Source organism: Phascolarctos cinereus, unplaced genomic scaffold (assembly GCF_003287225.1).
Source record: "Phascolarctos cinereus isolate Bilbo 61053 unplaced genomic scaffold, phaCin_HiC Scaffold_726;HRSCAF=1367, whole genome shotgun sequence".
NCBI classification, from domain to species: Eukaryota; Metazoa; Chordata; class Mammalia; order Diprotodontia; family Phascolarctidae; genus Phascolarctos; species Phascolarctos cinereus.
In genome coordinates, this window is record NW_027556098.1 from 156,226,105 (window position 1) to 156,242,137 (window position 16,033).

The following is a 16,033-nucleotide window of genomic DNA, read 5'->3' on the forward strand; positions in this document are numbered from 1 at the left end:
AGCAGCTCTTTTTGTTGCGGGAAAGAATTGGAACATGAGAGGATACCCATCCACTGCAGATGGGCTGGATAAGTTTTGGTAAATGATTGTGATGAAATACTACTTGGCTATAAGAAATGATGAAGGGAATAGTTTCAAAAAACCTAGGGAGACTTGTAGAACTGATGCAAAGTGAAGTGAGCAGAACCAGGACAATTTACACAATAACAACAAGGCTGTATCAACTCTGAAAGCCTTAGGAGCTCTGAACAGCACAATGACCAAAAACCACAATTCTAAAGGACTCATGCTGAAACATGCTACCCACCTCCAGGTACAGAGATGACAGGGTCAGAATACAAATTAAAGCATATTCTTTCCTTCCGTTCTTCCTTTTCCTTCTTTTCTTCTTCTCTTTCTTTTTTGACTTGGCTTGTGTGGGAATTTGTTTTGCATGAGCATATACATATATGAACATGTTTGTGTGCACATACATACATATCATACATACACATACACACATATGTATACTGGTTTGCTTAGTTCTCCAAAAGACAGAGACACAAAAGTGCTGGGCTGTGAGTCAAGAACACCTTGGTTCCATACCTCTTTAGAGTTTCATCTTCCAATAAGATGCAAGCATCTCAAGGACTATATATTTCCCTGTAATATCTTTGTGTGATGCTTAAAAAATCCTTTTTGTATGTAATTGTATTACTACTCTACTCCACTCATTTAAAAATTTTGGTTGAGTTATTGTGAAGTTGGCTTGTTTTTTAGCGATTTCTCTGTTCTTTGGTATTTCTATTTGTTAATTTTTTTTTTTTGGCTAGGCAATGGGTTAAGTGACTTGCCACAGTTAGGGAGTGTTATGTGTCTGAGGCCAGATTTGAACTCAGGTCCTCCTGACTCCAGGGCCAGTGCTAGCTGCCTCTATTTGTTAATTTTTGAGGAATGTGTGAGAAGCCTGACTCCACTAGATTGTCTCATTCTGCCATCTTGCCTGGAAAATTCTGAACGGAATTTAAATGAAAGCAATGAATAGCAGGAAAAACCAAAGTGTAATATTAATAGCTACTCTAGGACACATTGCTATGGAAAGAAGATTTTATAGAAGAAAAGAAAACTCTTGTTACAGTGGAAAGCATGTTGGTTCTAGAGTTGGAATATCTGAGTTCAAATCCCACTTCTGATGCTTACTCCCCATGGCTGACCACTTCATCATCATAAGCCTCAGTTTCCTCATATGTAAGGGAGTGGCACTAGAAGGTCTTTGAGATCTCTTCCAGCTATAGACCTCTATGATCATCAGAAATGGTGTCTGTACTAGCTGAGGGAAAGGGGATTAACTCAATGTCCTTTCCTAACATCCCATTAGAATGTGGCCTCCTTGAGCGCAGACTACGGTTTTGCTTTTCTTTGCATCTTCAGCCCTTAGCATGGCATCTAGCATATAGTAAAGCCTTAATAAATCCTGCTGATTGACAGACTGATCAGAACAGTATAAATCACAGAGGTAGGAAGTACCTTAAACGAGGCTACTCCTGGGTCAGAGATGCCTGGGGCATGCTGTCCGGTGCCGTAGCCTGCGTAGCTTATCACCCAAGGTTCATGAAAGGTCACCCATAGCTTCACCCGGTCCCCAAAGGTGGCAAAGCAAAAAGCGGCATAGTCCACAAAAGCATCGACCACACTCTCATTCTGCCAGCCTCCATGATCCTGCAGGGCCTGCGGGAGGTCCCAGTGGAACAAAGTCACCATTGGCTCAATGTGGGAGTCCAGCAAGCTGTCAATCAACTTGTTATAGTAGGCTATACCCCGTGGGTTGAAGGTGCTCTTGTAGCCTGTGGGGAAGATCCTAGACCACGAGATGGAAAACTTGTAGACCTGAGCCTGGAGGCCACGGAGGAGAGCAACGTCATACCCGACCTTGTGGTAACTGTCACTGGCCACATCAGGCACTGCTTTATTCTCAGCACGGCCCTGATGTCCAAACCTGTCCCAGATGCTTTCTCCTCTTCCACCTTCTGCCCACGCTCCCTCCACGTTAAAGGCTCCTGTGGCGGCACCCCAGAGAAAACCTCTAGGGAAGACATCATTCAGGAACAAGTCTCTCTCTGCCACAGACTGGTGAGCAAACATCTGCCAAACTCGCCAGTAGGCTGAGGCAGGTGTCGCAGAGACGGGGGCCGCTGGGTTCCCTTCCTGCTCTTCAGTTTGGCCAGCCAGACTGTCAGGTAGGGAACAATACCTGCCAAAGTATAAGAAAAGGAAGGGATCATTTGCTTTGTTTAATTTGCACTGGTGTGGTTTTTTTTATACCACTTTCATTTTCAAATGTATCCCTAACCACCCCCTTCCCACTACTTGAACAATTCCCTGTAACAAAGAATAAAAAAGGGGGGGGAGAAGCGCAAACCAATCAACACATATACAATACAATGCAATATAATAAACATTTATTAAGCACCTACTATGTGCCAGGCACTACATTAAGCACTGGGGATACAAAAAGAGGCAAAAGACAGTCCTGCCCTCAAGGAGCTTATAATCTAAGGAGGGGAAGGGAAGGCAGGTAACAACATGTTAAAAAAAATGTGTGTGTATATATGTGTGTATGTGTATATATATATGATATATATATATATAAAATATATATATATATATACATATGTACATATATACATATATACATATATATGTATATGTGTATATATATGATATATATATATATATATATATATATATACATATGTACATATATACATATATACATATATATGTAATGCAAGCTATATACAGGGTGAATAAGAATAATTAACAGAGGGAAGGCACTGGAATTAGGAGGGGCTGAGGAAGACTTCCTGTAGGAGGTAGGATTTTAGTTGGGGAGGTCAGTCATATCTACTACGTCCATGATCTGTTCCTCAAAAGGCCAAATTTGGCTGTCAGAACCATAAAACATTCACTTTATTTTTTTATTGCTGTTCAGAACGTGATATGATAACAGAGAGGCAGCCTGGGAGAATGGACCAAATCCTCTCCTTTGCTGTATGTAATTTAACCTCCCAGTGTACAAAGCAACAATCTAAAACTCTAATATTTAGGACAGTTACTGATGAGCATTGGGAGAGATCCATCCATCCTTCCTTCCTTCCTTTCTGTCTTTCTTTCTCTCAGAATTGGGTTGCCCAGGGTCACACAGCTAGTAAGTGTCTGAGGCCAGATCTGAATTCAGGTCCTCCTGACTCCAGGACTGGTGCTTTATCCACTTTGCCACCTAGCTGCCCCTTACAACTCTAGCCAAAAAGAAAACAACACCAACACCCAGATGGTAGCACGGCATCCAGAATGAGGGAAGGAACTGATTATCCCAGGTATTCTGTCCTAGTCAGATCCTATCTGTGCTGTGTTCTGGGCACCACATTAAAAAAAAATTTTTTTTTAAATTTTTAGGCAACTGGGGTTAAATGACTTGCCCAGGGTCACACAGCTAGTCAGTATCAAGTATTTGGTCTGAGGCCAGATTTGAACTTAGGTCCTCCTGACTTCAGGGCCGGTGCTCTATCCACTGCGCCACCTAGCTCTGGGCACCACATTTTAAGGGGGACATTGTCCAGCTAAAGGGTGACTATTTCTTCAATTAACCTAACAACTTTGCTGTAAGTTTTTGTTTTTTTTTTTTGTTCAGTCATCTTTCAGTTGTGTCCTACTCTTTATGACCCCATTTGGGGTTTTCTTGTCAAAGATACTAGAGTGATTTGCCATTGCCTTCTCCAGCTTATTTTATGATAAGGGAACTGAGGCAGAGTTAAGTGACTTGCCCAGGGTCATACAGCTAGTAAGTGTTTGAGGCCAGATTTGAACTCAGGTCCTCTTGACTCCAGGGCCCCGATGCAAGATATTTTTTGGGTGGACATATTAACTGTATTTTAAAGCCAGAGAAACTGAAACACAAAGATTAAGTGATTCACTGTGGTCATACCACAAGCTTGTAACTGGGCCAGGATGAAAGTGCAGTTCTCCTGATGCCTGATTCAGATCTCTCTCACCAAGCTGTCAATCAAATGTTTAGATATAGACATTTTAAACACCCCCACTCCCCATCCCCAGAAGCCAGTTTCTGGTTAATTAATATAAAGAGTAGAATTTCAGTTCACTTGACTACCTTTGATTTAAACCAGGGGTTCTTAACCCAGGCTCACAGACCCCTTTGGCAGTCCGGCAAAACTATGGACACCTCTTCAAAATGTTTTGCTACCTACATTCATAATGGAAGGAAATGCTGCATTTCGGTCAGAGGTTAGTGAAAAACAAAGATGTGATTTTTTTTTTTATCCTATCCAAGTTCACAGACACCCTGATATCTGTACAGGGTCCATGGACTCCAAGGTTAAAAACCTCAGGCTAAGATAAAATTTCCCTTCGATTGTAAAATTTTGTAATTATTTGATTCAGGATGAAAATGTTCCACGAACTTGGGGGTGTATAGCCTAAAGAGGAGATTTGGAGGTTGGAGGCTGAGAAGGAGACATGGTTGTATTCTATAAATAACTGAAGAAGGGGGAAAAGGTATAAGTATTCACATAGTGCCTACCACTTGCCACATACTATGCTAAGTACTTTTTACAAATATTATCTCATTTGATCCTCACTACAAGGCAGGTGTTGTTATTATCCCCATTCTACTATTGTGTAAACTTTGGCAAACGGAGGTTAAGCAACTTGACAGGTTAATACAGTTAGTAAGTGTCTGAGGCTGGATTTGAACTCGAGTCTTCTTAACTCCTGGCCCAGCTCTATTCACCGTACCCCCAGCTTCCTCAAGGATTATCTCCTAGAAGGAAGGTTAGATTTATTTTGTGTAGCTTCCAAAAACAGCCTGAGGATCAATGAGTAGATGTCACAAAAAGTCAAGCTTTAGCTCAGTCTAAGGAAGACCTTCGTAATAGTGAAGGTGGTCTAAAAGTAGAAGGGGCTACCTCAGGAGGCACCAGCTGGTCTTCCAGAGGAGGCTGGATGAGGCAAGAACGACAAAGGATTCCTGCATTCAGTGGCAGGCTGACTAGATGGGGTTTGAGGCCTTTTCTAAATCTTTTGATTTTTTTTTTTGGCAATTGGGGTTAAGTGACTTGCCCAGGGTCACACAGCTAGTAATTGTCAAGCGTTTGGTCCAAGGCCGGATTTGAACGCAGGTCCTCCTGACTTTAGGGCCGGTGCTCTACCCACTGTGCCACCTAGCTGCCCCTATAAATCTTATGATTTAGAAAAGCCTTTCTAAAACCTTATGATTCTATAATTAGAGTCAATTCTCAATTATCCATTTGAATGGAGGAGAACAGAGGAAAGGATGTTCTGGAAATACCTTCTAAGCCAAAGATCACCTGCATTTGGTTCTGGAGGGTAATCAGAGAAATACTCATTCAGCAACAGGTTTTCACTCACTGAAGCCCTTCTTTCTGTCCCCATTCCTGGCCTTTTGCAGCATGGTGTAGTAGGACACTAGACTTGGAGTCTTGGGGTCACAGATCTATTGCTGGAAGGGCCCTTCAGAGACAACAAGATTCCAACCCCCTCATTTTACAGAGCATGGAGAGTCGAAGGGACCTGCCCACGATGACATTGCTGAAGTAGGATGGGTACCCACATCCTCCAGACTCCAAGTCTAGTGAGCCATGCTCCAAGGAGTCAGAAGACTAGAGTCTCAGCTCTGCCATTAGTTACTGGGATGATTTGGAGTCAAGTCATTTCTCAGAAACTCAGTTTACCTGTCTGTAGGATGGTGGCAATCATATTGCCATGATCTCCTCCTGGGATTGTGATGAAAGTATCAGCAGTTTGGGAAAGCTGTGAACACTTCTCATTGAACCTCCCTGGTGTGCAGGCAGAGATCAGAGATCATCTGTCCAGCAGATAAATCCCTCTATTGTGAATTGTGAATTGCCTCTCTCCTTTGGATCACGTGGCATTGAGCCTTTCTTTTCTCTAAAAGTCAAAGCTCAAGGTATTTCAGAAGTTACTGATGCAGCCTACAACACTCCTGAGGGCTCCAGAACCAGATTAAAATGCAGTTGGAAAATAGGTAATAAAATAGATAAAAATACACTAGAACACATTACATAGATACGTGATTTTCCATGTTAATATGGAGCTGGATTTAGTGGCCCCCATTCCTTTTTGGGTCTGACACCACTGCTTTATGCAACTGTCAGGTGTGAAGAAAGTGATGTGACAGAGAGAGCGTTCTTATCCAGGATGCCTTACACCAACAAAATCCCTGGTCTAGTCCTTATTTCTCTAATGTCTTTACTTTAAAGACAGAAAAATTCACTGGCCCTGAAGTCAGGAGCACACATTTGACACTTACTAGCTGTGTGACCCTGGGCAAGTCACTTAACCCCAATTGCCTAAAAAACAAAACAAAACAAAAAAAAGGCATAGGACTGAAGTGCACATGATCAATGTAAGCCGTTTGTGCCACCTTTTGGCCACCTGGCTGCCAGAAATCATAGGATCACAGATTTAGAGATAGGAGAGACCGGAGCATCCAACTTCCGAATTTTACAGATGAGGAAACAGAGGCACAGAAAGGTCAAGTGACTTGCCCAGGATCACACAGCTAGTAAATGTCTCAATTCAGGTATTTCTGAGTCTGCACCTAGCTGTAAGTCCCAGCTACCTAGTCAATACCTAGCTCTCTAGAAGAGAAAGGAGACGAAGCCAGGGAGAGAAAGACAGAAGCCATAAGTATTTAGTCTCATACATCAGGTACCAGGTAGCCTGCCAAAAAACCTATAAGGAAGGACAATGGAACTCATGGAAAAAAGGTCATCATTCAGGCTAATCTGGCTTAGGAGAAGAAAGGGACCCTTCCCTGCATGGTCTTGAGTGGGCATAGGTGGCAGGAGAGATTTGAATAGAACCGACAGGGGCAGCTAGGTGGTGCAATGGATAGAGCAACAGCCTTGGATTCAGGAGGACCTGAGCTCAAATCTGACCTCAGATACATAACACTTACTAGCTGTGTGACCCTGGGCAAGTCACTTAACCCCACTGCCTCCCCCCCCCCCAAAAATGAATAGAGCATGATCCTGTGGTACAGAACCCATGTGGGACTGTGCAAAGAGTCTTGGGTTAGGGGTGAGGCGAGCTGGGTTCCAACCTAATACCACTGACTATCTGTAAAGCCTTAGGTAAGTCATTTCACTTTTCTTGGTCTCAGTTTCCTTATCTGAAAAATGAGATTGGTAATGCTTGGTCCTATCTACCTCAGAAGGTTGTTGCACCTATCGAATGAGATGATGTTTCTGAAAGTAGCTTTGTGACTAATTAATAACAATAACTAGCATTGATATGATTCTTTAAGGTTTGCAAAGCACTTTACAAATATTATTTCATTTTATCCTCACAGTAACCCTGGGAGATAGTGCTATTATTATCTCCATTTTACAGGTAAGGAAACTGAGAGAGACAGAAGATAAGTGATTTGCTGGGTCACATGGCTAGTGTCTGAGACTGGATTTGAACTCAGGTCTTCCTAACTCCAAGTCTGGTGTTGTAGTCATTGTACCTCCTAGCTGCCTTAATAGAATTGTAAAGTTCTATTCAGATGTAAAGGATTATTGAAGCAGACAAAAAAATTCTGGAAGGGAGTGAAAGGAGCATATTTGAAGGCCTGGGAAGCCAGTCTCTGTCTTCCAGCTTGCTCTAGGAGGTGCCATTTGCAAAGTCTTATAATAATATCCCCATCTCCAAGTGACATTTCATAGGCCATTGAAAATGCTTTCATACTGTTTTCTGAACAGCCTTTCCCCTATTTTACAATTGAGGGGAAAAAACTGAGAGATTAAAATGAGATTTCATCTCATTTTTATCTCATTTATCAGAGAGATAAAACTACTTGTCCAAGATCACACAGATATTTAGTGGAAGATACACTCCCATACTGAGATCATCTAGCCTTGAACAGAAGAAAATTGGTCTCACCTTTTCTTGGCATTGGAAAAACACTGTAGGAATTCATTGACATCAAACCCAACGGTCAGTACTTGGTCTTTATTTATGGCTGTAAGATAAGAAGTTTGTTCAATCACACATGCCGACTGCCCATCAGGAATTTTCTTAGTGCCTAAAAAGAGCTGTATAAAATCAAAATTCTAAGCAACAGACTAAATGCCCTTTCAGTACCTACCTCTGGAAATTTTCATTTTCCTCATAAGGATTGGGACTGAACCTGTGATTTCACTGGCATGGAGACTTCCTACAAGGGGAAACTTCCTCTGCCCATGCAGGTTGGCACCTTCTCTGGAATAGTGACTTTTCTAGAGGCATACACTAAGAATGTGGTAAAGACAGGACATGAACTCAGATTTCCTAGTTCCAAGGTCAGCTCTCACTCCGCTGCAACACACTGCCTCTCATTCCTTCATAGGCTGAGAAATTAATGAGGATGGAAAAAAACTGTAATATATATTTTTGCTAGGGTGATTTATTCAATTAAAACTGATCTTTGTGTGAATGATTTACTCAATTAAAACTGCTCTAAGTAGAATGTGCTGACAAATGAGTAAGTATCCAGACATGGACCTCATCTCATTTGTAACCTATTTGGCCCGGAAGGGCAAACAGGTGGCAAATTGGATCAGCCCTTTTGCAGATGGAAAAAACGAATCTCACAGAGACTCAGTGTAAGTCCAGCACACCCCTACTTTTTGTTGTTCATTTGTTTCAGTTGTGTCCCACTCTTTGTGACTCCATCTGGGGTTTTCTTGGCAAAGACACTGGAATGGTTTGCCATTTTCTCCTCCAGCTCATTTTACAGATGAGGAAACTGAGGCAAACAAAATTAAGTGATTTGCCCAGGGTCACCCAGCTATTAAGTATCTGACGCCAGATTTGAATTCCGGAAGAGTCTTCATGACTCCAGGTCTGGCACTCTATCCACCGCACCCCCAGCTGCCCCATCCCCCTACTCAGGAGTCCTTTTTTCAGCGAGACATTTGGCCACATCATCGCCAGGAAGAACTAGAATACGTATCTAAACAATCTGACTCTTCCTTTGGGTACATGCCTGGTACACACATTTAATAACTGAGCATCTGCCTTGGACATGTATGCCTTTCAAAGTTCCTCCAGTGCTGCTGAATGGACCTTATTCATATTATCCCAATAAGAGTCAGGGTAATGAAGGGCAAAACAAGACTGGTCTTGGAGTTGGGTGGGCAAAGTACTAGTCCTAGTTCTGATACTTACTCTGATACTTGTGAACCTTGGTATGCCCCTTAAATCCCTCTCTGCCTCAGTTTCTTCATTTGTAATTTGGATAATGATACCTTGCTGCCTATCCCCCAGGAATGGTATGAGGTTACCACTTTGTAAAACTTAAGGTGCTATATAAAAGTGAGCTATCTTCATCATAGCAACTCTGTAAAGAAGACAGGGTAGTTGTTATTCTGATTGGACAAATGAGGAAACTGAGGTTCAGTGACCTTGCCCAATGCCCTACAACTGGAGCCTAGGTCTCCTGATTCTCAGCCTGTGCTCTTTTCTCTGGACCACATAGATTCTCTAAATAAGTGCTACTCCAGATGCCACACAGAGAATTATCTCCATCACACCAACACCAACTACATGTGGTAGCTGAGGTCAGAGGCAAGTGAGTAAGGAAGAAAGGAGCAGGCAGTACAATCTGGTACCAAATTCCTAGCAGAGCTGCCATCCTCATTTTCTTTCAAGTCCGACCCTATTTACCATCTTTCCATGTTTGAACCTCACTCCTTCACAGATCATAGGATTTAGAGCAGGAAAGGAGCTTAGCGATGAGCGGTCTGCTCACTAAAGCCAATTTCAGCCTCTCTGGGCATTTCCTACCAACCTTCGATCATGTTAAACAGGAGTTGAGCTGATTTCTCCTTCAAGGGAACACAGTTGTGAAGTTTTAGGCTAAAGACGAAAACTTTCACTTTGGGATTGATGGTCTGCAAAGAAACAAAAACCAGTCAGAAACTGAGGCTGCTCAGTCTAAAGCTTCCAAAAGCAGTAGGCATATTGGGGAGTGTACAAGTGTGGTTTATACTCATTCATTGCTGGTGGACTCATTCAAAGCTTGAAAGCTTTGCAAGGGTGAGAGGAGAAAGTAAACTGGCAAAGTGCAGCAAAAGTTTCAGAAATAATCATATCTTATCTCACTAATTACATCACTGGTAAGAATGTACTGGCAAGGATGTTCTCAAAAACAAAAAGAAAAGAGCTATCTGTTCAAAGATTTCTATTGCATTATGTGTAATTTTAAAAACCAGAAGGAATTTAAAATGTACAATAGTGAAATGTTGTGACACCTTCATCTAATGTAATAATAATATAATGCACTAACATTGACAAGCATGAAAAATGGAAAATAATATGGAAAGGCCTTGAAATAATAATGCAAAGTGAAAAAAAAAAAACCAAGCCAAACAGAGTGCACACTAATGGGGGCCATATCAAAAGAAAAGTGAATAGGAATGAATGGAAAAAGAATCCTAGTGGAGACTTAGAAGCAGTAAGTATACAATTGTGACATTTTGTGAGTTGAATGTCATTGAATCCTGACTCAGACATTGTGTGACAAACCAATTGCTTAACCTTTCTTTGCCTCTGTTTCTTCATCCATAAAATGGACAAAAATAGTATTTACCTCCTGGGTTTGCGAGAATAAAATGACATAATATTTGTTAAGTGCTCTGCAATACCTTAAAGTGCTACATAAATGCTAGCTATTATTAGTATTACCTATTATTAATTACAATGTAAATAGTTGCAAAGCAAGTTTAACTAGTTGGACTGATATTTGACATGGCATTTCTAATAAATCATTTTTTAAAAAAATCAACTTGACTGAGTCTGGAAATGGCATCTCAATGTCATTTGGACTGTAAGCTCCTTGGGCAAATACTTAACATCCCTAGCCCAGTGCATCGCATACGGCAGGCATTTAAAACATGTTGTCAAAGTGAATTAAATGCCTCTCGTTAGTAAGTGGAACTAATGCTGGTCTTTATGGGAGAAGAATTGGAGTTTAATACCACACTCTAGTCTAACCCAGTGGTCTCCAAACTTTTCTATTGCACACTTCCATCAATAAAAAACTGAGCACCCCCTCCACATATGGGGTGTACATTATTGCCACACCAAATTCTAAGCACCATAAAACTTTTAAAAATAGATATTTTAAAAGGACAAGTTAAAAATGAAATAATGTTGTATCTTAGAGTCAATAGAGAATCTTGGGAGTTAACTGAATAGGGGAGTGGCCAGGTCAGCTGTACGGAAGATAGAAAGGAGTAGGCAAGAGACTTGAGGCAGGGATAGCAATTGGGAGACTATATATAGTACAAGTTCGAGGTGATGAGGGCCTGAGAGAGGGTAACAGCTGTGTGAATACAGAGGGGACAAAAGAAATGTTGTGGAAGTCAAATTGACAGGATTTGGCAAATGATTAGATACATGGGAAGAGGGAAAGTAAAATAACTGGTTTGCTAATCTGGAGTGACTAAAAGAATAGACGTGGCAGAAACAGAAAACTTCAGAAGGGGAGATGGATTTTGGAGAAAAGAATGTAAGAAGACCTCTGAGGGAGACTGTGACCTATCCATCCACGCTTATCCTGAGTAGCTCACTCTGTCCCACCAAAAAGGAGATTGGAGAGAGTGTCATATCAGCCACTGCTTAGGAGGAAAAGGGGACCAGCAGGGTGGGCCTACATTGGGGGTGGGGAGGAACAGCTGCTGGCGCAGGTGCCTGGGCTGTGGTTAGGTTTTATCTGCCCTAGGGACCTCTACTAAGAGCAGAAGGGAAGATGTTTAGAGGGGAGGGGAAGAAGGGTTCTTCAGCAAGAGTGACTAAAGGGGGTGGGGTGGTGGTCTGATCGACTGTCACGGGAAAGGTGAGATGGAACCCATCCTTCTAACTTCTGGCCGTTTACTGCCTTGGGGTCCTTACTTTGGGAACCGCTGGGCTATCGAACGGGTAAAACCAAGTTTGTGGATGTAGGTCACACACAAACCAGTTTCAAATTCAGTTCGCACACAAACTTTCACAGATTCCAGTGCTGGTCCATTATGGCTCAGATCTGGTCAGTCATATCTCATACATGAAGTCTATTGATTACAGGGAGACAAGATGAGAGGGTGAAAATGATTCACTATAGCTCACCCCCACCACTGGAATAATGTCTCAAAGTATGCCTTCCTACTGACGGTGAGTCAGAAGCATCATCTTGTCATACAAAGGAGAGGATGTTTTATGTCACGGATACATCCATTATCTGCCTGTGCTTGCAGTGATGCTGACACTTGTTGATGATAGAGAGGTAAGGACAAATACATGTGACCCAGGGCTGGTTTGTCATTTATCAGTTTATTATTTTTATTTATTTATTATTTATTATAGGTAGGCTGAGACTCTGACCTTGTGTGTCAGGAGGCATCTGATAAACCAGGACTTTGATTTGATAACTTTTTTGACAAGACAACACCTTGATGATTAGAGGTGGTGAAATATGGGACAAAAGGCATAAGTACTTGCCATTGCTTGACTAATGCCCCACAGGGACACAGGTAGTCAACAAGGGAAAGGGTGGGGCTTAAACCAAGAAGGAGAAGCTAAGGATTAAGGATGATGAGAGTACAGGAGATGAGGATCAGGCAAGAGGCAAGAAAAAGGCCCAGGAACAGGCAGCTACTATCTATGGTCCCAAAAGGTCAAAGAATCAGGGATGCAGGTCAGGAGAAAGTCCAAAGTATAGACAGTATACATGGACAGGAATGGGCGAGGGTCCAGGAATCTAGGAAGACAAATAAGCTAGTCACAACACCAAAGTTCAGAATATAGGATATTCTTAATATATTTACTATCATGAAAGGGAATGGGGCTAGAGTAGGGTCAATAAAGAATGGGAGAACTAACACAAACATTGAGCCCACTCTCCTCCTTTTACAGATGGGGAAACTGAGCCCCAGAGAGCTAAGTGGTATGCCCAAGGTTACATAAGCTATTAAATGCCTGAGTCAGGATTCAAACCCAGGTATTTCCAACTCTAAATCAAGCAAAATTCAATATATGCTATTGCTATTGTTTGTTGTTCATTCATTTTCAGTTATGTCTGACTCTTTGTGATCCCATTTGAGGTTTTCTTGGCAAAGATACTAGAGTGGTCTACCATTTCCTTCTCCAGATCATTTTACAGATGAGGAAACTGAGGCAAAGAGAGTTAAGTGACTTGCCTAGGGTCACACAATTAGTAAGTGTCTGAGGAGGGATTTGAACTCAGGAAGCTGAGTCTTCGTGACTTCAGGCCCAGCACCACCTAGCTGCTCTAGTGCCATAGCGTCTCCAAACATAAATATTATAATTGTTACTCTAATGTCTCTACTGCCTAAATGAGAGCATTACTAATGATTCAGTCACTATCACTTCAAGAAGATCTCTTATTTAGAAATGAGAAACCACCTTTGTCAGTGAAAATTCAGCCTATGCAGCTAAGTGGTACAGTGGAAAGAATCCTGAGCCTGGGTTCAGGAAGACCCGAGTTCAAATTCAGCCTCAGACACTTACTAGCTATGTGACCCTAGGCAAATCACTTAATCTCTCTTTTCCTCAGTTTCTTCAACTGTTAAATGAGGATAATAATAGCATCTGTCTGGTATACAGTAGTTGCTATATAAATGCTAGTTATTATTATTACTATCAATACTATACATTAATTTGAACCTTAAATATCTAACATACTCCCAGAAACCCACTCCATTCACCATCAGTATGGGAAAGGACTCAAATTACCTGCAGTTTACTCAGCTCTTGTGGTGGACTCGCCTCGCTTTGGCAATCACATAGCAGATCAAGAGAGAGGAAATCAATGGAGTCCTTGAAACAAACAAATAGAAACATTAACGATGCAAGCACTTGAAAGACAAAAGTTTGCTTGGAATTGTTCTGCTTTTCTGGCTTCTGTGTAGAGCCCTAAATGCTGGCAGAGGGGAAGGGGAAAAGGGAGGAAAGCGGGGGCAGGAGGCACAAATGAGAGGCGGGAGGATTTTGACCACTTCCAATGGACAATAATGGATCCCAGACCATTGATCTAGGCTTCATCAGCTAGGGAATGGCCAAACAATATAGAAACATAATAGGATATTATTGTGTCATAAGAAATGATGAAAGGCACAGTTACCCTTTAAAATTTAATTAAAAAAAACCTTTTCATAAAAAAAAATTAGCTAGCTGTATCCCAGACCTCAAAGAGTCATGAGTTCTAGGGCCAATGGTTTCAGGAGCCAGCGCTGGTGATACTCGCCCCTTCCAGTGGTCATCTTTTTTAAAGTGTCCCATTAACATTTTAGAATATAAATTAAGACCACATCCTTTAGGAAGCCTTTCCTAATTAATCCCACCCCCCTCTACTCCACCTCCCCTACAGTCCATGAGTACAGCACTTGGTCTCTTGCCTTTCCATGAACTTATCAAATACTATCTTTATAGATTTATTTTGATCAGATACTTTTCTGGATTGCTTTCATTATTAGATTTATCTAGTCCTTGAGGACAAAGACTAACTTTGCTTAACTAATGAGTAACCTTCATTATATACCCCAAGTATCAATTAAGTTCATGTCCTATGAACCCTAATAATATGTTGACTGACTCCATATTACTTTCTAAATTAAATTTTATCATCAATATTTATGGAACATCTGCCATTTGCTATCTTGTAGCTATCTATTATGATGGCCGAGTCCAGATCTAGCCTTGTCCCCTTTATGTGTTTCTCTTACTCCTCCATTTGTATTTTTTTTTAACTCTGTACCATAGACTTGGGGTCAAAATCTCTTTGTTATATTTCCTAACAAAATACAGTTAGGTGGATCTGGAAATAATTGACTGACCAGACCCAAAACATATTGACTAATTGATTAATGTCAATGTGGAGGTAGGTCACTGAGTCAGTTATAGGACTTTGTTATTGGCCTAATTCTGTTTAATATCCAATGATGTGGATAAGGGTATATATTGCAGGCTTACCAAATTTACAGATGGTACAAAAGAGGGAGAGAGAGCTAATACATCGAATGACAGTGTAGGAAGGGAAGGGAAGGGAATAAGTATTTGTTATGTGCCTACAAGACACCAGGCATTGTGCTGAGGGTTTTATAAATATTATTTCATTAGTGTAGGAATTCAAAAGGAATTGGATTGGTGAGGCAGAAACAAATAAGATTTAAGAGGGATAAATGTAAAACATTGCAGTTAGATTTAAGAAATCAATTACATAAGGAGAAGATGAAAGAAACATGGATAAAAGTAACTCATACTAAAAAACAAACAAACAAAAACTCACCTTGGGGTTTTAAGGGATTGCAAGCCCAATATAGCAATGTTATGTGGAAACTAAAAACCAATGTGTTCTCAGGCTACATCAATAGAAGAATGTCCAGAGCAAGGGAAGCAACAGTCCTGTTTATTCTATCCCCATCAGACCACACCGGGAGTACTTTGTCTAGTTATGATCACCACATTTTAGAATAAACAAGTCACTTTGTATAGTGCTGAAAGGTTCATGAGACACTTTCCTCCTAGCCACCTTGCCCCATCTGTAAAATGGGAATAAATGGCATGCGTACAACCTACCTCACACTGATTCTTTAAATAGTACTTATAGCTATGAGCCCTAAGCCATCCACAAACCACCTAGAGGACCTGACAGCTTCATTTTGGGGTTCTGGCTTTTTTTGTTTTTCTAAACCACAAGATTTGAGGAAGTAAGAACTAAGTTGTTTAAAGGACACACATTTAAATAACCATTAGCGGAAAAGCAGCACTACTCTAAAGTTCATCTTCTCATCTTCTCAAGTTCAGTTCAAAAAGCATTTATTAAGTACCTTCTATGTGCCAGGCACTGTGTTAGGTGCTGGAGGCACGAACAGAAAGACAAAGAACTTATATTCTATTGAGAAGAATCACATGCATAGAAAATTAAAGTACAGAGTGGGGTAGGGGGAGGCAGGGAGGGAATCAGACCCCA

At 41.2% G+C, this 16,033-nt stretch overlaps 1 protein-coding gene across 1 annotated transcript in view; it reads right to left on the bottom strand.

Moving 5' to 3' along the window:
- The window catches only part of LCT (lactase), a 38,365-nt gene extending 24,406 nt beyond the window's left edge, over nucleotides 1-13,959 (bottom strand). Inside the window, exons 1-4 of the mRNA XM_021009489.2 lie at nucleotides 13,798-13,959; nucleotides 9,854-9,956; nucleotides 7,966-8,044; nucleotides 1,507-2,230 (exon numbers count right to left, since the gene is read on the bottom strand). Coding sequence (XP_020865148.2) covers nucleotides 1,507-2,230; nucleotides 7,966-8,044; nucleotides 9,854-9,956; nucleotides 13,798-13,905 — 1,014 coding nt within the window. The 5' untranslated portion in view covers nucleotides 13,906-13,959. The remainder of the gene's footprint in view (nucleotides 1-1,506; nucleotides 2,231-7,965; nucleotides 8,045-9,853; nucleotides 9,957-13,797) is intronic.
- Between the last annotated feature and the right edge of the window lie 2,074 nt (nucleotides 13,960-16,033).